The sequence below is a fragment of the Strigops habroptila genome, chromosome 10 (assembly GCF_004027225.2).
Source record: "Strigops habroptila isolate Jane chromosome 10, bStrHab1.2.pri, whole genome shotgun sequence".
Classification (NCBI taxonomy): domain Eukaryota; kingdom Metazoa; phylum Chordata; class Aves; order Psittaciformes; family Psittacidae; genus Strigops; species Strigops habroptila.
The window spans coordinates 42,153,244-42,179,388 of NC_046359.1; the positions used below are offsets into that span (position 1 = coordinate 42,153,244).

The 26,145-nt window shown below is 46.4% G+C and overlaps 1 protein-coding gene across 3 annotated transcripts; it reads right to left on the reverse strand.

Moving 5' to 3' along the window:
* Positions 1-1,465: 1,465 nt before the first annotated feature.
* On the reverse strand, positions 1,466-25,034 carry TRAF5 (TNF receptor associated factor 5). 3 transcript variants are annotated; one of them, XM_030500211.1, is made up of 13 exons: positions 24,515-25,034; positions 13,679-14,245; positions 13,389-13,524; positions 12,699-13,046; positions 11,538-11,595; positions 10,152-10,253; positions 9,435-9,599; positions 8,831-8,908; positions 8,369-8,443; positions 8,007-8,099; positions 6,912-7,052; positions 6,242-6,410; positions 1,466-4,991 (listed from the first exon to the last, which is right to left on the reverse strand). In XM_030500211.1, the coding sequence occupies exons 4-13, from the start codon at positions 12,911-12,913 to the stop codon at positions 4,414-4,416; spliced, it is 1,674 nt and encodes a 557-aa protein (XP_030356071.1). In that variant the 5' UTR covers positions 12,914-13,046; positions 13,389-13,524; positions 13,679-14,245; positions 24,515-25,034; the 3' UTR covers positions 1,466-4,413. The 3 variants fall into 3 exon arrangements, with proteins under 3 accessions (XP_030356071.1, XP_030356072.1, XP_030356073.1); XM_030500212.1 differs by having other exon boundaries at positions 24,797-25,012; XM_030500213.1 differs by having other exon boundaries at positions 14,096-14,245; positions 24,515-25,001.
* Between the last annotated feature and the right edge of the window lie 1,111 nt (positions 25,035-26,145).

Here is a 26,145-nt window from a genome sequence, read left to right on the forward strand (position 1 = left end):
GTCTTCACCTTCACACACACGGGCCAAGCAGAGCTGGATCTGAATCAAAGTCCCTCAAGCGGGTGTTTGAGCTCCCACAGAGGAGTCGGTAACATCCTTCCCAAGCTGATCCTCAACACTTGGGGCTTAACCCTGCCGAGTTTTCCATTCCCATTTGTTAAATACCGTGTTCTCAAGCATGAAGTAATACGGGATACTGAAACAGTTCCTCTGGCACTGGTCTGAACTGGCACAAAGCCAACCACAGCTGAACCCAAACCTGCTCCCACCATAAATAACATCCCCTTTTGATTCCAGGGAATCCTCAGACCTCATGGATCTGATCTAGCTTAGCTTAGGATTTACTGAACGTCTCTGCTGCTTTACGATACTCAAGTGTAAATCACAACACCTGTGAAGTACATGGGTGAGACTAGAAAGTACAAAATGAAATATAATCCTTTGTAAATAAGAAAATTCAGTTTTAAGTAACTTTAGGCTTGGTGGCTTTGTAATATATAACAACAAAACTTTCCAAACCTAAAAAAGCCCAACCAGAAGAACATAAGGGTCCTTGTATAAGATAAATCGTTGTAGCTGACATAGTTTTAGAAGCTTATGACCTTCGTACAAAATTTATTGTAACCAAAACGGGACTGTCGCTAAGGAGTATCTGAAACTAGCAGATGTTCAGGAGGTGATGTAGCAAAGTTAACTGATAAGTAGAAGGACAAGGAGAAATCACTCGCTTATGTCAGCAGTGTTACCGAACTGATTTACCTACTGTGCATGCGTCAAAGACTTCCAGAACAAGAGTTCATGGAACGGCCAAGTGATGAAGATTGTTGGAAGAAGTAAAACGACCACCAAAGACCACTACCACGTTATATGCATGCGAAAACAGGCGTGGAATGACTTAAAACGATTCTCGGACAACTAATGTATATGTGTGACATTTATCAGAAATGTAATGAATATGTATGTTAAGCAACAATATAATCACGGTCTGTTTGATGCTTAAACGAGACACACATTAGGAGGAGATATCCCCTGTGTCTCCCGGTGCCACAATAAAGAATACCTGCTTGTCAACTTAAAACTTTGTTGGCGAGTTTTTAATGAGTTCTACGAATCATGCGTTCTTAACCTAAAGCAGTGTCCATTGGTTTTGATTGTAAACAAATATCCGGTATTCCACATCCTTCTAAAAAGCCTGCTTAAATCCATCCAAAAGTATGGGGAAAAGGGACATGGCAAGAGTGTGATGTTGGTCCATACTGTCTTCTATGTGTCTGGTTTGAGTTAAGCGATAAAATTCTCTTATTTCATCTATTTGGTCCATTCAGTGCTTTTAATTTATGAGTTTAGTGTTTAGAGTCCTTGGGTAAAGGTTGGACTTGACGATCTTAAAGTTGTCTTTTCCAACCTGGTTGTTCCTGTGATTCTATCCTGTGAGAAGGAATATATGTCACAAGCACTCCAGAAGGATGGTAAAATTCTTTATTCTTACATTAGTTTATGTGTACAGTGATGACATTTGGCTAGAAAAATGCCTGTATTGTAGCAAGAGATTCAAACAACTACAAACTGTCCATAAATACATTAGAAACAGACTGTGTGCTGATGCAGAAATACCCTGCGCTCTCTTGGTTACTTACCCAGTACAATAGGATTGGAAAGTTTGTTGGTGTTTTTCATGCAACATCAAAACTCTTCCTGACAGTTCATGCTACACAACATTGGTTTCCTTATTAGCAATGGGATAAAATTTAAAATTTGGTTTACAAGTAGTAAAAAAACCCAAAAAAACCCACTGGAAATTTTAACATAAATCTCTCAATTGTTGTAATAAAAAGAACAAATTTAAAGAAGGCTGGCTTTAAAAAATCCCGTTTTCTCACCTAACTCTTTATAAAACAGGCAATATTTCAGAAGGGATGTTTCCATCACCCAGGATGAAGAGTTTGTGCTTCAAAATTTGAAAAGGAATATTTGTGGCAAAACCCTAAACCCAGCTGGTGGGTGGAGGAGGATTGCAGTACGGACTGGCTAAAACCAAACATGCTTCCAAAACCTGTCCAGGAACACACTTAACACTTATCCACGTCACTATGCCATCACCGACTCTAACTATTAGAAGTGGAGCTATAATAATACATAGCTCTTTCCATGCTCAAAATTCTCCACAAACATTTAAATAGCCCTAACTTCTGCAGGTGGTATTATCCCCATTTTACGCTTGGGGTGGTGGAGGCAGAGAGGGCTGGGAATGTGCCAGCATACAGACCAAATCCCTTCCATCTTGCCTCCCTCAACTGTCCAAGTTCTTTATCGCTTTCTTATTTTACACTCAACGTACTGGAGAGTCCCAGGAAAAACGGGCGATACGTTTGTTTTTAGTGGTTATTCTGCAAGTTGTGCCACTTTGAAAGCTACATGCCAAATATTCAAGTAATAATCGACATGAAGTCCACGTCCAAGGCTCAGGATTGATGTCCTAGAATGCCACACCATTTTCAAATCAAGCTTGCTCTTTCTGTAATGAAGCGTTAGGGACATGAGGCCTGATTGTCTCTGTTGTACAGCCCAAATGACTCAAAGTCAGTCACAGCGGTACAAGAGGAATAAAATCCATTCCTTACCCTCTGTCTGTGGGAACACGGAAAGCCCTGTGGTGGCCCAGTACGTCCTGACACTGTACAACATAAAGAACATGTAGATCAAACCAAAGATTTCTGATGTGCTAACCCACTGTGAGGTACAGATAACCAACCTGCCCCTGAATTCAAACACATCTGTGCCTGAATTGTGTCCTAGAAACCATGTGGAAAAGTCAATGTCTAGCAGTAAGATTGCAGTTACAAAATGTACGGTATTGTGCCTTCCTCTTGCTATCAATCCCCAAATCATATTTCAGTGATCAACATCCCTCAGAGAAAGGAGGGATTTTTGGTTTCGCCACATTTGCCCTCTTGAATTTCCTACCTCATACCTCGCAGTCTGTGCCCTGTGTTGATGTTTATCCTGCCTAGTTTACTGGTACTCTGAACCCCAGCTTGATTTCTTGCTGTCTCTTGACAAGCTCCTGGTTTGCTCTGCCAGTGGACTGCAGGAGCAATGGATAATGCTGGGGTGTTTCACTACCTGATTTGTGAGAGATGAGAGACACAACGTTCTGTCACTTGCAACAACAAAATGACCGAGTGTGCAAAATTACATCCCTCTTGCAGGCACCCAAAAGGCTTTAAAAAGGCACGTGTACTCGTTATCACTTGTTCCTCAGTGCCTGATGTTGGTGGGTTTAGCGTGTCTCCAATAAATCCCACACAATGCGCACATTCCCTTGCAGTATGGAAGGAACCTGGAATAAAACTTAATATCTTCAGACATGCTTCACAGTCATCAGTTGTTACTCAGTGGCTGTCTCACCCTTTAAGTAACACTACAGCTGCCCAACCTGTAAGAATGGGGTTCTTACAGCAACCTCACTTCTAATCCATTTTCTCCCTTCTTTCCCAAACATCTGAATTCCTAGCAGAGTGAAATAGCGCATGTTATGTGGGCTTTTTCCCAAGCAGATATCCAAAGCTTTTCCTGCCTTTTGTAGAGCTGGTAGGCCAGAAAACATCTCTTTTGTGCAGATGTGGGAGCAAAAGTACAGGAGTTTTGCCCCTCTTTGCCCAGCTGGCAAGCTGGCAGAGGACCCTGCTTCTGGCCATGTCCTGAGAGGTGAGAAGCACCCGCAACTTCTTTTGACTTCAGTGGGGACAGTGAATGTTTACCACCAGTGGAAATCAGTCCCAAGGCACTAGGCAGGAATGGAAAGGACATAACAAAGGTATTGTGAGCTGGAAGTATTGTATACAGCTGAGATACCAGGCTAGAAAAGTAAGGGGCATTGGCATCTTCCTCTGGGCTTTCTGGAAAAAAAACCAAAACAAAAAAAGATGCAAGATCCCTGCTTCAAAAATCCAGGAGATGGAGGGATCAAGGTACTTTGATTCAAATGTGCTGATGCTGAAATGCTTCCATTTCAGACAGGTGAGATGCAGTTGCATGCTTGGGTATGGCTTGAGTTCTGTGTGAGGCATGGGAGCCCACAGGCCTGCTTGGGTTCCACGGAGCTTACTGGAGGAGTTTCACCTCCAAATGCCAGTCTAGTGATGGGATTCCCCCCAGCTTGGACTGGGTCGAGAGTGGATTGAATGCATGTTGCATCAAACTGGATTTCCAGCTGCCTGGAAAATGCAGTCTGGAAAAAAGGGTTATAAAAGGGAAGCCCGATGCTTTGCAATTTATTGTCTTTTATGCAGTCCAAAAGCCTCAAAACATTATCAGTAGCTTGACTAGTGGCAATTCACTATTGCATGGCTGGTGGTCACCAAGAAAGCATTCCTTAATGATTAAAGCAGTCACGCTGATTAGGCACGCTTTTCACAATTCCTCCAGATCAGTTAAATCCACAACCACTTTCAGAAAGAGAGTGTCATCTCTGATGTAGGTGTTCTTTGTGTTCTCCAGGACCGCGTGTGGCACGAAGCGTGGGCATCCGGAGGCAATATTCATTTCTCCATCCGGCCTTTTGAAACTGCTGCTGTTGGGGTCAGCTCTAAAGACTTCCACGATGTGATTTTTTTTCCCACTTTGGTCCAAAAGCATAAGTGTGACTTTTTGCTTGAAAGGCCACAGCAGCAGGGAATCAAACTCCCCTCTCATCACTACAAAGTAGAGGGAGACGTGCGTTCCCTTCCCTGAGCCATCCCCGTTCAGGTAGGCTCTCGCACACAGCCGGTACCCGCAGCGGCTGGTGTAGAAGGGCTGGCTGAATATGGAGAGGACTCGGCCTTCCACTGCTTCCTTTTTCTTCATCTTGTAGTCTGTGATTTTCCAGATTAATTTCCCATTGTAGCACGTGCCTTCCAAAAGCTTAAAGCGTTCTTCGTTTTTATTGAGCTGTGCTTTGTGTATGTTGATCTGGAGGTCGTGTTTGCTGGACTGGCCTTCCAAAACAACTAGGGGAGGAAGAGAGAAATGTTTAGTAAACTAAAACTGTCAGAGCACTGGATACTAAGAGCAACTGGACCCAAGCTATCGCTATCCAGTGGGACTCAGACAGGCTCAAGAGGGGGTCCATGTGAACGTCATGAGGTTCAACGGGGCCAAGTGCAGGGTCTTGCACCCAGGTCGGGGCAGCCCCTGGTATCAATGTCGGCTGGGAGATGGAGGGATTGAGAGTAGCCCTGAGGAGAAGGACCTGGAGGTTCTGGTGGATGGAAGGTTGAACATGACCCGGCAGGGTGCGCTTGCAGGCCAGGGGCCAGTTGTATCTTGGGCTGCATCCAAAGGAGTGTGGCCAGCAGGTCAAGGGAGGTGATTTTGCCCCTCTACTCTGGAGTACTGCATCCAGCTCTGGAGTCCTCAGTACAGGAGAGACATGGACCTGCTGGAGAGGATCCAGAGGAGGGATACAGAAATGATCAGAAGGCTGGAGCACCTCTGCTATAAGGAACAGCTGGGAGAGCTGGGGTTGTTCAGCCTGGAGAAGAGAAGGCTCCAGGGAGACCTTGTTGTGGCCTTTCAGTTCTTAAAAGGGGCCTATAGGAAATACGGGGAGAGACTTTTCAGCAGGGCCTGTTGTGAAAGGACGAGGGGTGATGGGTTTAAACTAAAAGAGAGAGATTCAGGCTGGACGTGCGGAAAAAAGTCTTTACAATGAGGGTGGTGAAACACCGGCACAGGCTGCCCAGAGAGGTGGTGGATGCCCCATTCCTGGAGACATTCCAGGCCAGGCTGGATGTGGTTCTGGGCAACCTTGATCTAGGTGAAGATGTCCCTGCTCATTGCTTCCAACCCAAGCTATTCTGTAATTCTATGATTCTGTGAAAGTGAGCTACTCAAGCTGAGTACAGGCTGTGAACTAGTGTTACTACAGTTGTAAACTTCTTAAAAATGTAATTGCAGCCGGTAGTTGAACACGGAAAACCAGTAACTACAAACCAGATTTAATGCCTGAATATGAATAGCATGACTGCCTCCATCACAGGGCACCAGCCTCACCAAGGCCAGCTCTCTGCCCCTGCAGTGCCACAGGAATTCGGGGGCACACAGCACACACCACCATGGTTTGGTCTTAGAAAGCAAGAAGAAGAGCTGCAATTGACTGACCGTAGCACCAGAGCCTCTAGTTAGCCAGTAAATCAGCAAAACCCCCACACCTGTGGATGGAAAAGTCCACAGAAAAGGATGGAAAGTCCCAACATACCCAAGCGCTGATCGTATGTCTCCATCAGGGCAATCTTCTGTTTTACATTTTCAATCATGTCAAACAGAGGTTGCAAGTCTAATTTACTTTGCTGCTGGTTTGCCGTCTGTATTAGCTGTTTCACTTGCGACTCCAGGCGTGCAGATTTATCCAGGTGACTTGCCAGAGCCTTCCCAGTTCATGCCATTGGAAGAGAGTGGGAGGCAGAGACAAGAGGCATCCACAAGATCAGCCATTTCATTTAAAACAAGGTAAAGAAGCCTTTAGCATGTCAGCAGTATCAACTATACAATGTGTTCCAAGTGCTCTGCTGGCTTAGGAATGTATCCCAGTGCTCCTCCATGATTAATTCAGCACATTTACTGGCTGAGAAGTCATCCCTTATTCAGACCCATTCGCACTGCATCACTTCATGCAACTGATGCACAGTTACACCTGCATATTTGCTATGGGGATCTGACCAGGAGGATTTATACAGTCCTTTTTGCCCAGATCAGATCTCTAAACTTCTTTATTAGTTACCATGAAGAAACAACATGACAACAAGAAGGGCTTGGGAAGTGTCTGGGAGATTTGTTACTGCCCTGCTATTAATGACGGCTATTACTGGAGAAACATATTGCAGGATGCAAGAAAGCAATTGGCAAAATAGATAAAACTAACGTCTCACCTGTGTGCTTACCATCAAGTTGCTATTTTTACCAAGCAGTTGTGTAAACTGCCTGAATTCTTGCTCACACTTTTTAATGGCCTCCGCTAGCTGCTGGATTTTAATCTCTTTACATTCCAGGCTCTTATACAGGTCAGTTATCTATCGGATGGAAAGAACAGAGTGAAAATGTTAAGGCACACCAAAACATACAACAATCAAATTGAGACATATGTAACTATATAGGAGAAAGTGGAAGAGTTTACAATGCAAAGCCTCTAAGGTAGCTAGATAAAGCACTAGTCTAATTCACAGCTTATGGATAAGCACTGGCAAGAACTGCACATGAGATCATACTCTTTAATAGATCTGTGTGGCAACAGGCGCAAAGAGACTCATGCCCCTTATCCCCATCACAATGAGCCATTTGGCTCTATAGTAGAATAATACATGCACACATGTGCATGTGTGTTTCTATGTGTGTATATATATTTATTATTGTTTTTTCTCTACTGAGGTCTAACCAGTAAAAGAGATGAGTCAGTGAAGGATACTAACTCCAAAATCAAGTTGTAGCACTTTAGGGCACTTATTTTTAGCATAAACAAGCAAAAGAGTAAGTCACCCATCAGTTTGGATGCATTCACCTTAGTAGGATTGGGTGTACACCCAGTGTCACCTGCTGGGGGCCTCAGAAATGATGCTGAGTGGGAAGTGCTTGCAACTGGCTCTGCACTACTCTGTGCTGCCGCTATAGAGGGGGTGACTTGGCCATCTAAATGCTCCTTTTCGGAGCAATCTGACTGGCCACTGAAACTTTAAAATGCTTCCTCTCCAAACCTCGTATCCACTGTAAGCAAAGACTGAAATAAAATGAGGTAAGCGATGGCAATGAGCCTCCCACTGTGCTTGGTGGAGAATATACGTGCCTGGGCGCAGAGAGGTTTCCATCTAATTGACTGACTTGACTAGAAGAGCTTATTCTGACTCCTGAGGTGTGCAAAGATGACAAAAACAGTCTTTTAAAATGTAGCTGAGCTAAACCAGGCAACAAATGCAGAATCATCCTCCAACCAGCCAGGAACCTCCAAGAAGCGCTCGTTAAATACGACTTACCTGCTCTTCCAACTGGGAGTTCTTGTCTAAAATCTGCAGTATGTGCTCCCTCAGGGCACTGTTCTCATGTTCAGCAAGTTTCCCTCTTTTAACCTGAGTGAGGCAGAGGTGGGAGTCAAAGAACAAAATAATAAGATATGCAGATTTGTGAAGCTGTTAGTAAAATATTTACTGATCAAGCATTTAAAATGTCTCCTTTGTGCTTTGACAGTGAGGGAATGGCAGACCTGATTCTCTAGTACAGCACTGAGCCAGGACTAGAAATGGTTGTGAAAGAACAAGAAATGGTTACTTTGGTTAATTGCTCTGAATGGTTTGGGAGACAAATTCCAGTCCCAGTACAAAGATGTATAAACCGGTACCTTTACGAGACAGCCATACTGCTTATATGGGCAGTCCACTTCCACCTCGGGACACACAGTGTGGTGCTTTTCAGTCTGCAGGTACGAACAAAGAAACTGGTTAGGAAAGAAACATTAAGAAGTAATTTGCTGCACTGATAAAGCCTGAATGCCTGCATACAGGGTGAATAAAGGCCAATGTCATGACACTGATCATTTGAAGAGGAAAATGAATGTTCTGAACCAATAAGCAAGCCAGATATTATTCCACGCTGCAAAATGCCAATAGTTTGCAGTAAGCAAATAGCTCACTTCTAAGATGAGACATATATCCCTTTTAGGACTAAACAAAGAAAATACTTAGAGCAATGAAGTTTTATTGGAACGTTAGTTATTGGAACTGCCAATGGGGTCTGCAACGTTTCAGCTTTCATAAATGTGTGTGATCTGCTGAATCACAGTATAGGAAAATAATAATAGTACCTCCTTTTTCAGAATTGTTTGGGAACAGTTGTGGAGACAAGGCACAGGATAATCAGGACAGTCATTTTTCTCATGATTCTGGAGAAAAAGAAACAAAACAAGGCAATGGGTTGCATTTTTGTAAAGTAATGTACACAGAGGAAGCTATGCAAAAGGTAATCCCAAACAATACAGGTGCAAGCCCCATATGCAAGCATGTGCAAGGTGCAAGCACCACTGTGAGGGTGGTGAGGTGCTGACACAGGGTGCCCAGAGAAGTGGTAAATGCCCCATCCCTGGCAGTGTTCAAGGCCAGGTTGGACAGAGCCTTGGGTGACATGCTCTAGTGTGAGGTGTCCCTGCCCATGGCAGAGGGTTGGAACTAAATGATCTTAAGGTCCTTTCCAACCCAAACCATTCCATGATTCTATATCATACTGTTGTTCATAAGAGAGCAACAGTAATTGGTATTACTTAAAGCACATTTATTATACTTTCCCTTCAGCTTCTCAGCCAAATTTTGCTTCAGGAGTTAAGTCCCATTGTGATGCTGGCAACTTTTCACTCAACAACATGAAGAGGAAACACCTGCTATGGATTCCCAGGGAATGCTTTACAGTCTTACCTTGATGTTAACCAACACCACGTATTTGTTACAGTACTGACACATTTCTTCTCGAAATTTACAGTGCTGGCTCAAGTGCTCTTCCAAGTCTTTCCGAAGAATTTGGTCACAACATCCATCATTAGTGCATGGCACGCTTTCAAACAAACACTGCTGAAGATGCTCCTGCAACGTGCAACAGCAAATTAAACCCCAAAGAATTTCATCACGTCTCCAACAGACCCACAGAGACAGTCGGCAGTTTGGTAACATACGAAACTCCAAATGCTCTTTCCTCCATAAACTTTCTTCTTTTCCAACCTCAAAACTAAAGCAAATGTGAAAATTTGGAGACTCCTTTGTTTGACTTTCACTTTTCATTCAATTAAAACGCTGAAAAAGGCCCAAATGCACAGTCAGTCCTGGCAAGTTCTCTTGAATCAACCATCGCGTGGTGCCTAGGCATACAGAAGATATGTAGAGCTACTGTAGATAAGCTAAAGCCACATAAGGCAAATGGTTCTTATTAAACAAATAACCTAAGGCAAATCTAGAACAAGCCATAGTATTTTGAGCTTAACATTTGTTACTTACAGTGTGTAGCTGAGTTATAACCTTTGTACTTAAACCACATTGCTACAATAACTGAAGTCTGAAGACAATCCCTGGAATTTAGGTTTTCATAAATACACAGAGTTTGCATGAAAATCAAAGGTTTCCAGCTTGGATCAGACTAACCTGGTACCGTCCCAGCATGATTTTTGAGTTGCAGTTAGGAATGTTTTTGCAGAACACGTGCAAGTTGAGAACTTCTCTTTTACAGCAGTTGTCTTTGAATACCTGTAAAGGAAGCAAAGCAGCCTTCACATGCAGTCATGTGTAAAAAGCAAACCATCACAATAAATCTTTTAAGGACACAAGTGTAGGCTCTGTGACTGTATGATTCTTGATGATGCATATTGAAAATGTATACTAAAAATAGAAATTAACACATATATGGATTTTCTAATAAGAGGGTTTTTCACCAGATAGTTATTCCACAAATGCTGATTCATCCCACAGCCAGCAGGATGAATAGCTCAGGAGCTATAAAACCACTGCCAGAGCCTGCCTGTATCGAGAAGAAAGCAGCCAGAGCTAATGGGCCCCAAAGGCCAGACCAGCTCTGTGCACGCTCCTCCAACACGCAAGCGGTGCAGCGTGCCTTTGGGATGGCGATGCTGCTGAGCTATCCCTTCTCTAGGCTCTGGGAAACAGCACTGTTCCCAGCTGTGTGTGCAGAAGCAGATTAAGCCCCCAGAGCAAACTTTCAGTCTTAGTTAGAGATCTCCCTTCTAAAAGCTGCTCACTGGTGTGCTGCTGCCGTCAAAGCTTGCACCAAGTGGAAGACAGTGAATGAAAACCAAAACTCATGTGGATGGTGTGATTACAGCTTCCTGTCAGGAGCAGGAGAGAGAGGAAGGAGACATTTGATTTCATTGGAAAATTCATTCTGGCAGGACGAAGGATGTAGCATACTTTCAAGCCTTGGCACAGAAATAAGGAAAAATGAATCTGTTTTTTTTTAAATAATTATTATTATTTTGCAAGCTACTGATCCATCATTATTATTATGGATAATGATGGATCAGTACCTTGCAAAATTAGAAGTGTGAACTCATCTTTTCCTCTAAAAAGTTACCCACAAGTAAATTAAGTCTTCAGGTTTAAGGAGATACAATGGCAATAGTTAAGGCAGCAAATTATAACCAAGTGAAAATAAAGACAAGATAATGCAGTAAGATGGGGCATTAAAAAGGCAAGTCGCTAAACTCTCCACTAAACAAGACATCTGATGACTAGGGAAGATTTAAAGCTTTGTGAAACTCTTCAGCACTCTCCTGGAAATACAGAAGACTAAATTGAAATAGCTTCAGAGCATGAGGTGTAAAATGAAGCTTTACCTTTAAACCCACACTTCCTTTCTGGGAGAGCACCACTGAACAGACTGCTTCCCTTAGCATCAGTTCAGAGACCAAAGCTGCTCTGCCCCAAGGTCTAACAGACTAAAAGCCACCTTGTCCTCAGCTGTCTTGCCTTTGCCATGCAGATGTTGGCTGCTGAAGTAAAACTACAGCCACTTACCTCATGCATTTTTATTGTCTCTTTGTCGACAGGACAGGTGGGTACTGCGTTCAGTTCTCTAGATCAACAGAAGAGTTGCGTTATCCCACAGAAAATGTGATTTATTTAACCACATTGAGCCATGCTAGAATCTGACTCTGGCAGAAGTCAATACTGGATACCATAAAACCCAAAAAAAGGGCTTCAAAATCACTTTAGTCTGGCAACTATGCAGCCAAATTCTGCCCATAGCACTGAGAGGGCATTAAGCTGCAACAGTGGATATATAACAGAAAGCAAAGTTTGTCCTGTGAGTGCTAATAAGATGGGTTTTAGTTAAGAGGACTTTGTCACTCTCTGGCCATCAGGTCATATCTGGGGAAAGTCCCATCGTGTGTGTTAAACCAGTCTTTGCCTGGCGCAAGCCTTGCTACACCGCTAATAGGAGATCTAATGGCTCCTGTCTTAAAAGGCTTCCACAAGTCCTACAATAAGAGATGGGAAAACAATTCCTGAGGCAGTGTGAAGGGGAGGCAGCTCAGGGAGGGAAAGCAGCAAACATGAAGCATATAAAAGATAAATGGCGACATTCATCCACACAAACTGGCTCCTCTGCGGCCTTCATGGCCAAATCCTGCCCTCGGGTACACCAAGCAGTACATAATGCATTCCCAGACAGGGCTGTCGGGTAAACTCATTTGTACCTGCAGCTAAATCCCAAGCAGATGGATGCCAGCAGCCTTGTGACCTGACTTTGGTATCAGGCAATACTGCCATCACTTTTAGAACTCCTCTAAAATCAAACAAATTATAGAGAAGCAGATGAAAATCGCTTAATCTAACCACCGGTGCTGACACTGTGAGATGTAAATGCCACAAATTCGTGTGAATGGCACAATGCTAGTCTTACAGATTGAAACAGCACCTCACAGGATAGAGCTTAAGCTTACAGCAACAACTGCTTTACTCCGACTTCCCTGTGGTTGCCAAAGTATTGCGGGTAAGGTCTTTAAAGACACTTTTAAGCACACAGGTGTTGAGTTCAACAGAGTCTTCCCCTGACTCCTTCAGTGTTTTATCAGATCAGTACTGTTATCTATGGCACTCATTGCTGATCTGTAGAAGGAATTGCCTTCTTTTGAGGAAGGGGAGCTTGTGGCTGCGGGAGGAGTTTGCACTGACCTCAAAGCAAGGATGCACTGCTGGCAAAAGCGGTGCCCGCACCCCGTCTGGTGGGGGTTGCAAAGGACGAGGTGGCAGTAGGCGCACTTGTACCGGTCTTCCAAGGCTTCCACAAACTTGTAGTCAGCATCAGGCTGGAAGTCCAGGGAGACAGCGCTGGTGGAGTTCTGGCGTGTGAGGATGCCCGAGAGAGCAGCGGGTTCGTCGCAGGCCATGAGAGCTGCACTGGGAACCAGGCGCAGGAGGAATCCCTTCCAGCATTCACCACGCACCGTAGCTACCGGTTGCAGCAGGGGGGTGTCATCTGCAGCAGGGTGCGACAGGTTTCAGAGGGAAATGAGGCACCAGCTATGGAAGAACAAGAGAGCAGTGGTGACACGACAAGCATCATAGCACACTTCTTTGGAAGAGTCTCACAGTCTGACTATTAGTCTGTAGAACAGAGATTTTCATGGGTTCACATTTTCCTGCAGCAGCTCTTATCTCAAAACACTTCCAAGAGTCACAGGCACGGTTGGGAAAGTAGAGGCCAAGTCTTGGCCCTAATCCACCAGGAAAGTCTACACTTAACACTGAGCCCATCCACAGGAACTTCAGTGAACCTCATGAGTTCACTGCAGTGGTTCAAGCAGGGCACAGTTTTGTGGTTCACAGCAAGGAGCATACAAAAAGGCAGCAAGAGGATTTTACCTTCAGTTTAGGTGTTACAGGAATCCAAGCCTCTTAACTTGACATCTTCCTTTTTCCTCATTTATAGCAGGAAACTCTAACCCTCTTTTTTTCAAAGTTTCACTTAGTTCTGTGCAAGTTCTCAACTCTGTTAATCCTGCCGGAAAAAAAGGGTGGAAAACAAAAAAGAAAAGCAAGATTGCAATCAGAAGTTTTCCTCTCAAGCTACCAAAGCTCACACACAGCACAGGAATGCAACGTTAATGTTCTCATAGGAAAAGAAACACATTTTTCCAGCCTAAGTCACAAACCTTGAGATGTGTCACTGGTCCCGCAATCCCACAGTAGTTTGGGGCTTTTGTTTGCAGGTAGCTCAAGACCCAGAGCCACTCTGCTTTTTGTTTCTTGCAGCTTTGCCTTCAGAAGACATTTGTTCCTTACAGGATGTGTACGAAAGCACCAAAGCTCTCAGGTGGTTTCACGGGGGAAGTGCTCAGCTCTGTAGCTGTGCTGTGGGATGCTGTTTCTCCTCTGTGTGCATCACTCACCATGTCAGTCACTTGAATCACTCTTACTCCCATCAACACCTCCCCAAGAGCTCCGACTTAGCTCCTGTAAGGTCACTGGGAGGATCTGCTGCTTTCGTAGGGAAGCAGGGTCAGCACATCACCATTAGTAACCTTAAGGCTGGCATGAAGCAGTCTGCCAAGTACTGACACACTGCCTACCTCCCTGCTGCAGTGGATTCCTGGCCCATGAAAGCAGCAATTACTACTGTGCTACACACAGCTCGAGCACTGCCACAGACTGCCTTAGGCTTCAGAAAGCATCATCCGTTTTCCTTTCTGCTTTAATATTCCATACTGGGCGAGGAAATCCTGTGGACAGATAAAATACCCCATTCAAAAACAAGCCAAAGCACTTAACCAGCCTCATTCACAGCAAACATTTATGTGCTACTGCAACTCAGCACCCTTGTTCATGGTTGTACGCTTGCCCAGCTTATGAGAGCCTCCCTGCTCTCCATCAGGCTGAATGTCAGACTTGCTCCAGCACAACTGATCATCTAACATCAGTAACCCATAGGAATACAAGCCCTGATCATATTCCAGGCATAAAGACTTATTATTGCAACTGGTGTTTGCGATAATACAGTTTAATCCCTCCAAATGAACAGCTTCACACCAGAGATGAGTGTCCCGGTCACTCATTTTCTCCTCTGAAAACAGGGTTCCTGGTTCTCTGATGCTTAATGGGGAGCAATTATATTTTCCTCATGTCAACCAGAGATGCTAAAATCAGCCTGAGAGATTAACAGCCTCGTGCCTGGGCTGCCTCGGTGGCAGAGGCCAGCAGCAGAGCCTGCTGCTGTCCCAGAGGCAAAGGGAGAGCTGTCACCGTTACCTTCCACAGCAAAGGCTGCCTATGGCACCAGGTTCCTATGAACTCAGCCTGTAGTCAGCCAGTGAGAACCCCCAGACATGTCTCCTTCCTCTCTCCCATTTACATGGCATCCACTTCCCTGAGTCCTGTTGCCCTCCAGGACTTGCATCATCTGATGGTATGGTTTAGCATGTCAATGCCGCACTGTGTAAAAACACACACAAAAAGCCATGTCTTACCTCTTAAGGGTCTACCTTAACTCCACAAGTACTTCCAGCCGGGGTGAACAATGTTAGAGATGTTTTAGGCAACAAAGTTATGGGATACATCAAGAAGAAACACAGCCACCAGTCCAAAATCCCATCCGGAAACTCCTTCAGAGCTCTCGCTGCTCATTCAACCACATTCATTCCTGCAACCACATTTGTTCCTGCGAGGAGTGCTCTGCTGTGGTGCACCTTCCAACTCCCTTACTGAAACGAGAGCCTTTATCTCCTTCATGACACACCCAACCCATATCCCATTCCTGAAGATACTCTCAGTATCTCCATGAAAGCACCTTCTCCACCCCAGCCTCACTCAGGACCATGTTGCACGGCAGTGGGCACCTCAGGGCACCACAAAGAGCACTTCAGGTGAAAGGCAAGAACAGAAACCTCTGTTCTAGTGTGAGGTGTCCCTGCCCGTGGAACTGGATGAGCTTTATGTCCTTTCCGACCCAAACCACGCTGTGATTCTATGACTCAGCTTCCAGTGCCTGTGCTCTCTGAACTGAAACCAAAGGGAAACCATCAGGGGAAAAAGTACTTTTTTGTGACAGCAAGAGCACACCAATGGTTAACTGAATCAATTTCCTGCTTACGCTAATGCCTGGCCCACATAGGAGACAATCTGCTTTCACTTCTGCCTCTTCACAGCTAACAGCAATGGGAAAGCTCCTTTCTTTGCATACACTGCAATTTTTCAGCACGTGTGTGAGCTGTAATGCTGTTTTTGAAGCATTAGAGATTGGCAGGCTCATGCTGCATAAGGATCCTCTTGTGGCAGATGCACAACACATGCGGGAAAGGGATTTTCATTGCCACTTCACTGCAACAGCACACACAGAGAAACCAATCTGTGGGCACTGAAAATCTACATGTAAAAAAAATACGGATTTCCATATACTGAAATAAATAGAATTAATTCTGACCATGCATAGAAGAGTAGCATGAATCACTAGAAGCTAAGCCCAAGTCCTATAGACAGCTACCAAAGAGTGGGAGCTCAATGGCAGTGCAGTACAAATTGCTCCCAGCTGCAGCTTCCTCCCATTTCCACGCTTCTGGAACAACTCTTTCCATTACAGTGTTGTTCAGAGATGCTTCAGCCTCCCTGGGGATAATCCAAGGTGGAGAATTGTCATAACAAAAATAAACTTTCTTATATGTTGTCTGTGCTGCTTTAACTGCCCCCACACCAAACACCACACCAAGAACATTGCTCCACACTTATCACATCTTACTGCTCAGAAACTGAGCAAGGCATGAGCAGAACAGGATAATAAAGAGAAAAACCAGCATGGGCATGGCTTGCTATAATATAAAATCACATTAGTATTTTAAAAGCCGTGTTCAGACAGGTCCCCCCCAGCAGTGCTGCTGCCTGTCCATGCCACCAGCAGTCAGAATGGAGAGAAGTGGTGTTCAATGCTGACATCACATTGAAATATGGTGGCCAGATTACATTCTTTTAGCCATGAAAACAGGCTGCACACAGGGAGAACCATCCTTGTAATGTAATCACTCTTTTTAAAGAGAGTATGTTTTTCCTGTTTTCTCTCACGTGCAGCCAAGCCCCTGGAAAGGTCCACGCATTACCCCTGAGCTATAAGAGCACCACCACAGCAGGCTGCAGCACCTCCAGGACAGCAGACCCGAGGCACAGGCACTGAATGCTACCCCATCTTTTAGACTGAGGAGGGCAAATATGTGAGTTGTTATCACAGATTTGGTCATCGCATGCGGACGAAAAGACAGGGTCCTTGGTCTTGCTGCCCAGCAAACAGGCTGGGAGCACAGCTTCTGCCAGGTTCACTGTGTGAGGGGAGGGTAATGCTCAGCTACCCTCCAGGATTGGGGTATTGCTCAGTAACAAGCACTATGATCCCTTCCTTACTTAGCATGTTTCCATGATACCTTGAAAAAAATGACACACCTATGTCCCTGTGCTCCTAGCTCTAGTCCAGCTCTATTGCTTTGCCCTAAGGCACTTGTTAGGGACAAGTCTTAGAAGATACCCTGTCCCTCCTTCTGGAAATATTCTACCTTTTATGGTACATCAGAACTGGGAGCCTTAGTCACGGTGGGGAAAGTGCTGTGAATTTTAGAGGTCTAAGATCAATTCACTTCACTGGGAGGTGAGAGGCAGAAACACGGTGGAGGGGAACATGCCTTGCATTAAAATGACCCTCTCCAAGCTGCCTTTTAAACGAGGTAGGTTAGCTGCCTCCAGTATTTCTAACTCAAAATAACAGTTATATGGTTTACTACTAATATAAGGACCTTCACAAACACACTGTGGTTTTGGGATAAGAAATTATGCCCCAACTTCTAACAGACAGAACAGAACAGGTAACAAAGCCTGCTAAAGTGTGTCTAAAAACGTCTATACGCTTCGAAATATCTATTTAAAACAGAGCAGACTACATGGAAAACAGCAGATGATGACAAATGATATCACTAAGGGATCATTTTTATCCCTTCCAACCCAGGAAGGGATACAGCAACAAAATGCAGAGTCCCCATGGGGGAGAAGGACCCTGGCGGCATCGGTTGTGTCCCCCAGCCCAGAGGGAAAGGATCCCCTATTGCACCAACACAAACCCATCAGTGACACTCAGGGCTCGCTCCTGCTTCACCTGAAGCCTCAGGAGCTGCTCTGCTGTTGTCCTAATCACATATAAACCACGGTGCAGTGACCAGCTTACACCCAGGAGAGAATATTTCTGACAGCAATAATTTCCTCTTGGATACGCGCCTGATGCCCCGCAGGGGATATTGCTGCAGAGGGCAGCAGAACAAATGTGTTTTCTTTTGTATATAGAAAATATTATCCAATTCAAACTCTGGTATTACCTTATTCTCAAAGCACAGTAAAACCTCACTAAGCAAGCATCAGTTTGCTAATCTCCATAGGCAAATTTTCACAAAGTGGAGTAAGACAGTGGGGTTTCCTTTGCATAGAGTTCCAGTCAAGCATTACAATAAATCCCCTTTGAGATTCATTGGTTTTTTAAGGCATAGATTATAACACAGATAGCATCTTAAAACAGTTTTTAAAACACACTCTAACAACTAATGGAGTGTGTCTGGTGCTGAGGTAGCTTTGATTTTACAGGCTTATCTTCTACATCTACTCTTTTCCCTGCATGTCCTAATCATGAATTAATGAATTTTTCAGCATCACGAAATCTCCCTACATCTAATCAACACAATATTGTTATAGGAAGATGGAAAACTCCAGCTTGAGAATAACTTCGTTCCCATAACTTCTGCAGCGATACCTGGGTGTTTTACCACCTTCCCAAGCACCAACAGGGATTTCGGCACCACCACTCATCCCTATGACACCCCGGCACCACTTTGCTGCTTCAGGGGGTGAACTCTGTCCCTGAGATGTTCCAGGGGCTGCAGCCTTCACCCCATGCAGCCCCATGTGCCGCAGCCCACCCCTGAGGAGCCCTGCAGAGAGGAGGAACCATTCTAGCAACATCAGGCTCCTGCCAGCATTAGCAAGAGAGGGTTTGGTAAAGCCGTACCTGAGAACTGTCGCTGGTCCTCAATGGGGAGAAAATGTGAGAGCGAGCGCGAGAGAGCACGCCTGCATGAACTTTGTGGTTAAAACAACAGCACGAGCACTTTAAACCAGCAAGGGAGTGGAAATCCCCCAGCATAGCTTTGAAAAGATCATGCCTAAAAGTGTTTTAAAAGCATTAGGATAAAAGGCAAGTCATTGGAAAGTATTTTTCCTCACTGCATTGATGTAGGGACTGCAGATTTTGCCATCCAGAGCAACACAAGATAACCAAGAACTTTTCTCATCGTTCTTATCTGGGATACAGAAGAGTTTTCACCTTTCACAAAAGGGATGAGTAATGTGCCCAAAGAAAAAAAGACATGGGAGCAGGAAACACGTAAGGACGTAAGGAAAGCCCAGGCCCAGCCTTGTGAAACCCTCCACTGCGAGCCCATGGTGGACCCGTTGGTTGCAGGAATCAAAGGGGAAAAGGCTCACAGGGGAAAGCTCACAGGGGAAAAGGCACCGGCAAAGGGTGTCTCATGCTGCGGGGCTGCAGGGGCATTTCACATCTAAACCAGAACTCTGTGACTGAGAGAAAACACATTTTAAGAAAATTATGTTTATATTTAGGTTTGTAATAAGTTAAGTGGCCACAAACCCTGATGATTGTGTAGCCTGAACTTCATTGTGTACACAGGATGCCTGGCAGCCTTCATCTGTGCTGACTGTGTACCACCTTCCTTCCCCAGACAAAACTGTGCTGTCCTCACAGCAGTGCCATGGGCTCTGTCCCCACTGGCTCCTTATTTGTGGCTCTCCTCTCCTAAAGTAAGGTATCTTATTTTGAGATTTTTCTATAAGGTATTTTCTATAAAAGCAGCAATTTCTACATCTCCTTTTATTTAAAATACTACTTTTCCAAAGAAAGCTTCTATTCTATCTTGTAGTAAACATAACACATACCCTCTCCAGCCTTGACCTCTAACTGAGCTTGCTCCCAGCGTGTTTCTAACCTATTTCAATTCCCACCTCCCCTCCCAGGAGGCATCTCAACCTACTCTGTGTTTTCCTGAACCTTCCCTAAAGCTCTGACACTGACAAGTCATTGCTGAAGCCAGTGGCAAAGGAAAAGACATACTCCTTCTTTATGCTATCAGTTAAATCAATCCAATTTGTATTTCTAGAGGCAGCTAAGCTCACTTCTACAATCAGGTTTTTTAAACCAGGAGATAATCGTTCATCCACGTCCTCAGGGTGTATCCTGGTCAAGCTGGTGACTGCGCACAACCCCTGCACAGGCTGACGTCAGCACAGCAGACCAGCTCATACACGGGTTTTCCTTGAACGTGGCAGCTCAGCAGGAAGGATGGATACGAGTGGTTTCGCTGGGAGGTGGCAGCGCTGCAGAAAGCATCGTGCTCTGTGAGCACAGCTCCAGGAAGCACCCTCTGCTTCTGGGAAGCTTTGGGGAAAACCCCAAATGGAGAAGTTGAGTAGGAGCAGGATCTTAATGTTAAACAATCTCACTCTGAAGATGAGTGGAGAGCAATAGGCTGGTGTCATTGTTCGTGGGCAGCCCTCGGTCTCCTCTAGTGCCAAGCGCAGTGCTGAAACCTCGACCAAGTTTCGAGCAGGCTCAAGGAACGAAGACAAGAGAAAAGACAGACAGCAACAGCATTTAGGAAACAGGATGAAGGGAAAGACAGACACAAGAAAAACATAAAGAAACAAGTTACTGAAATGAGGAAACATTAAGGGATAGATAGCAAGAGAACTAACAGGTTTTCCTTTCTTTTTTTTAGTGTCTTGGAGCCAAAGTGAAGCCCTCACTTGTCCTGACAAGTAATAGGCCATTACATATTTTGCAGAACTAGGTCTTTGGGGCTTTTAAGTTCATGTCTCCTTCCCTGTCCCAAGGGGATACACTGTTCAGGACCACAGTTGCTTTGACCATTCAGTTGGTTTGGCCACGAACACCTACTCAAGGCATAAGAGAGTCTTGGTTTTAATTTTCCACCCCTGACCCTTTGACTTAGCCTTAATGAAGGACTTAATCTGCATGTATAAAGAAGCCTATGAATCAACTCAAAGGTTATTCATCCTGATTACTAGGAAGAACTCAAATCTTGCTAAGGCTGGCCACCTTCTTCTTCTGATGTGTTCCCTTGTTCCAGGGGTAAACCATTCCCCCTGCTGCAGCCTCAGGAATTCATGAGTGCAGTAACGCACACATGTATGTGACAACATATGGACACACATTTTCCTAGTCATGGTACTCACTGAAAAGGTGATTACTAACGTCAACCTTAAGCATCCAACCTCACTCTTGCCTTTGGCACCAGTTTGAGCTTTATTGCTGCTACCAGCGAACAACGTCACTGGTTTTAGTAACCTCAAGATGCATCTCGGGCATCACCAAGGTGCATATTCACAATTCCTCAGTGAAAAACTGCCATGACACAAGGTTTAATGCCAATGACAGTGAGATAGAAAAATGGCCAAGGGTTTCTTTCTTTATATAGTGCCCAGTAGCCTTCCAATACCTAAAAGGGGTCTGCAGGAAATCTGGAGAGGGACTTTTACAAAGTCCAGGACAGGGGGGAATGGCTTTAACCTGCCAGAGGGGAGATTCAGATTACATGTTAGGAAGATAATCCTTTACTATGAGGGTGCTGAGGCGCTGGCACAGGGTGCCCAGAGAAGCTGTGGCTGCCCCATCCCTGGCAGTGTTCAAGGCCAGGTTGGACACAGGGGCTTGGGCAACATGGTCTAGTGTGAGGTGTCCCTGCCTGTGGCAGGGGGTTGGAACTGGATGATCTCAAGGTCCTTTCCAACACAAACCATTCTGGGATTCCACGATGATTCTATCTCTCATCAAATATATGATCTGGCAACCGTACCTGCTGTCTCTAAGACAATATTAAGAAGCCCTTGACTTCTGTTTCTTTCATAGCAAGGGCCACATTCCAGTTTCAAGCACATACATGTAGCAGACAAGAATGAAAACCACACAACTTAGCACAGGTCTGATCATTGCATGTCTCAGTGACTACTTTGGGAAAAACTGCTTTGCAGATTGTTCCTTTCCTTGAGCTTTGGTTAGTCACTGGGTGGCTTTGTGTAATAATTCTACTACTAATAAATAACTTTAAGATTTCAATATTATCTTCTTCAAAATAAGCACACAGCAATGTACTTACCCTTAGAGAATCCCTGTATGCAAATGTCAGTATATTACACACAAAACCTTGCTTTATCAGTCCCCCCAACAGAGACAATCACACTTTACAGAGCACTCTGGGTAGTCCCATATCAAACCCACTGTGGTTTAGGGCACGCAGTTTCTCACACACTTGTTTGTTGCAAGACTGAGCTGGGGAGACCATGGAAATTTTTGCAACGCTTTTATTAACAATACACATGACTCAGGTTTTCTCACCTTCCCAAGCCCAGTCATCCACTGGGGTGAAGAGCCTCATTCCTGGGCTGAGGGAAGAGGATGGAACAACCACACAGTGCAGCCCAAAGGGGTACAGATAAGGGACTGACAGCCAAGAGTGTGAATATTAACTCTTCACAGTCATTTGCCAAGAAACTTGGACAGAAAAGGACCAGAAAGCAAAAGAAGAGGTGGTGAAATCCTCACCACAACTCAGGGCCCAGTCCAAGAGGGTGCTGCTGCAGGACCCCAGCTCAGGTGCTGCTCTGGGCAGGCCACTAACTGCTGCTGAGAACAGGGAAAGGAACCTGCCTGCACCACTGCAGCCACCACCAACTGCCTCAGGGAGCTCAAGAGGGAGGTTACACCTCATACAGACTCCTTGCAGGGACAGAGAGAGGAACACCTCTCCATAGGCAGCTATTATATTGGTGATAAATAACACCTATTTATCTAAAATCAAAGGGTCAGACAAAGAGTTGAAGAAGAGAGAGGGCTATAGGTTAGCTTAAAGGTGGGACACAAATAAAGCCCAAGGCAATCAAGCACCCTACCAGTCTGCAGGTGCCCACTGTAGGGGTTTGGCAAAGTGATCCAAGCAATACGTGGCATGGAAAGAAAAGCTCCTGCAGAGATTTGACAGCTGCATAAAACTGCACAAAGACTGATTTGGAGCCTGTGGGGTGAGATAAAGAGCTGTCTGTCTTCTGCTCTTTGCACCGACTTGAAATTCCTTTTGTCAAAGTCTCCAACAGCAGCTTTCTAGCTTCAAAATCTTGTCCCCTCCTGCATTTCATTCCTCATCCTCTACATTCCGCAGTGCCTCCTGTGCCCTCCACAGTTTCTGTGAGCACCACAAGCTTTTCTTCCTTCCTTCCTGACTCTGAATCTTGTCTTTCAACAGCTTACACCTCTTCAGCCCAAGTTTCCTGACTGTAGGTGTGCTGTGTTGCTGCAGACTACCTTTGTGCAGAGCTGAACTTGGCCTCTCCTCCCATATCCTGGCTGTGGTTGATAACCAGCTCAGAAGCAGCCCACTGCCCCCAGCCTGACCCAAAGGGCCTTCTTCTGCACAGCCCTGCAGCCTCCAAACCCTACACAGCCAGCCTGTATTCCACTTAGGTCCATAACCTTTGTCTCTCTCTTGGGCTTGAAGTGTTAATCTTCACTATGCTTCACCACGTTCTCCTGCTTCATATCTCTATATGATACAGCATTGCTTGTCCACTTACACAAACAAACCTCTTGTCCATCATCATCCTCCTCTGGTTTTCCAAACACTCATTTCTCTTGAAATCTTTTGCCAGTTCATCCACCCAGGGTGCCGCCACAGGGGTTAGTTTCTAAGCCACATCACCTTTCTGTCCATCTCTCCACTTCCCCACAGCACCAAAGCCTCCTGACTTTTAAAGCCTACTCTAGGCTCCCTCCACTTGCCCCTGGATTCCCTGCAATGATGTAAAAGAGGTTTCATCCCTGGTTTCACCTCTGGCCACATGATGACACCAGGCTCCACCTCCTTGTTATGTATTTGAGCAAGTGCATATTGGGAGGGCAGAGTTTTTTTGAGGGGTATTAGCAGGCTATTCTGCTTCCAGTCTTGTAAAACCTCCTTTGCCACGCAGCTGGGAACAGCTGGCTTCTGACCATCACACTGGTGCACAGGGTCAAACTGTCTCCAATTACTCTTGCACACAGGCGCATCCCTCCCTCCCAGCATGAACTATAAACTCGGCTCACCCAGCTCCCGGCACACCAGGCTCCTCACCCCAGCAAACACTTCTCCACGTGGCAGACGTAAACCCAGGTAGTCGAGGCTGACAGCAAAAGAAGTGCCCCTGGGTGGTTTTAAGCCAAGTGGAGCCCACCACAGCTCACACTAAGATCTAAACCAACAGTGCAGATGAAACAAGATGAAGTGCCAGGCCAGTGCTCCTGCACAAGAGCATCCCAGAGCTCCTCAGTTCTACAGTCACCATTAAACCTACGTGCTCTGAGTAGAATCAGCTGGTTTAAAAATACAAGCATGTTACTGCTGCCAGTCTGAGCCATGCCTGACCTGAATACACCCGGCTGTTTTTAGCACTGTGCTGCACTCCTTTCAGCCATCCCATATTTATAAAACGGAAGTTATGAGGAAAGTTGTTCTTGGCTGGCACTGGGAAGGCGCAGCCAGGCGAACAAAAGGCAAAGCGGTTCAAGAAGTGCAACAATAGGAGCTCTCCATTTTCCCTCCTAAATCTGAAGGGTGTTGAAAGTATTTGGTCAAAGCCAACTGCCTCAGTACGCTCCCGGAGTGCTGCTAATCCGGGAAAGCCAGGGGCTGGCTGGGTCTCCCTGCACACACACACACAGCGAGGAAATTCCCTCGCCCCCAAGCAGAACCCGACTGGCACCACCAGGGATGCTTGTTCCAGTTCCCTGCAATTCAAAGAGATCCGAGCCGCTGCAGACGCGTTCACCCGAGCACTCCCTGCTTCTTTGTTCCCTTCTCAGCCTCCAAAACCCCAGCCCCGGCCGCCTCCGAGGCGCGCACCGGGCCTACCTTTCCCCGCGGCATCGGTGCGGGGTCCTGCGAGGAGACGGGGACTCCCGCGGCCAGCCCGCACCGGAGCACGCCAGGCGCGGGGAACCCTCCGGCGGCAGGAGCGGGGCTCCTCCAGACCACGCTGAACTCCTGCGGGCACCAAGTTCAGGCTCCCTGCGCGGTTTCCGCCTTTATTCGCGATAACCCGCCGCAAGCGCAGCGGCCGCTCCGGAGCAGGCAGGAGGGACCCCGCGCACCCCGGCCGCGCTCCCCGCACGGCCCCGCCGCTCCCCGCCGCACCTGTACCGGCGCTCGCTGCCCGCGGGCGGGGCCGTAGCGGGGCGCGGGCGGTGCGGGGCCGGCCCTGGCTGCGCGGGGCGCGGCTCCGTGCGCGGCGGCGGCGGGGAGGGGACACGGCGGAGGCAGCGCTAGAGCCGCCGCCCCCGGCTGGTGCCGCCGCCGCCGCCGGCGGGAGCCGCTCTCGGTCTCACGGCAACCCCGGCACGCCGCCGGGGCTCCCCCGCTGCAGGGGAAGCGGCGGTTTCCGCCCCCCGCCCAGCTGTAACCGGGAGCCCCCCGGCAGCAGCCGCCGCCTGCCCGGGGCTCACCGCAGGGCTCTGCAGCCCCCCCGGCGCTGCGGAGGATGGGTACAGCCAGGGTGAAAGTGCCCCCCGGCTGGGAAGTTAGTGAGCCAGGAGGGTCCGTGGCGAGGGGCTCCACCCGCTCCTCTCTCGGCCGCGCACCGCTGCCCGCCTGGCGTGTACAGTTACTCTGCTATTGCCATTACACCGACGGCACTGAAATAGCAAACGGCCCCCCTACTAAAAACGCAGGGAACACAGAGAGCGGCTGTTACCACATTACTTGCTAACTAAAGGCATACCGAAGGGGTTTTTGCCAACGCAGCCATCCTCCAGCCGACAGCACGATGCGGTTTTCGCTGCTCGCTCCCCATCAGCTACTGCTGTGCTTTGTCCTGTCTTCCACATTGCACTCCTTCTAGGAAAACCAGGCCCTAAGGAAAACACCCTGCACAAAAAGCACTAAGGCAGATGAAAAAGAAACAATCGGGCTGTGTTACCTGGGTTGTCTTAAGATGAGTACTAAGTGTAATAGCAATCGAATGGTTTCAGAAAGATGATGCTTTTGCTAAAATGACTCAGACCTGCCACTGCCAAGGATGTCAGTCCATACCCTGCGTTGTTTAAGGGAATCCAGCAAAGCTGTAGAGGCTGCTCCCGCAACAGAGAACTTTCAAAACACTCCCTCCTGCAAAAAATGAGGAGTAGTTTTTAGCTTTTAGGAATATCCTGACTAGCCTGGGTACTACCTGGTCAGGAAGTCCACAAGAACATCCATCAGGACAGCATTATGTTTCCCTAAGTAAATATTTATAAGTGTAAATGAATAGTTTGGAGGTGGGATCTGGTTCCCAAGTTGCTGCACTCATGATCCTCCTACTGCAGAACACCACGATTCCCCAGAATGGAGCGTTGTGGTGACAAAGAGCTGCCAAAAGGATCATCACATATTGGGGTGCAGGCATTACTTTTAAAATCACTATTTCATTAAGATCCACTGAGCATAACAGGAGTCCTGGCCTGCATCATGACAAAGTCCCATCCCTGAAGCAGCAGCAGAGATCACCA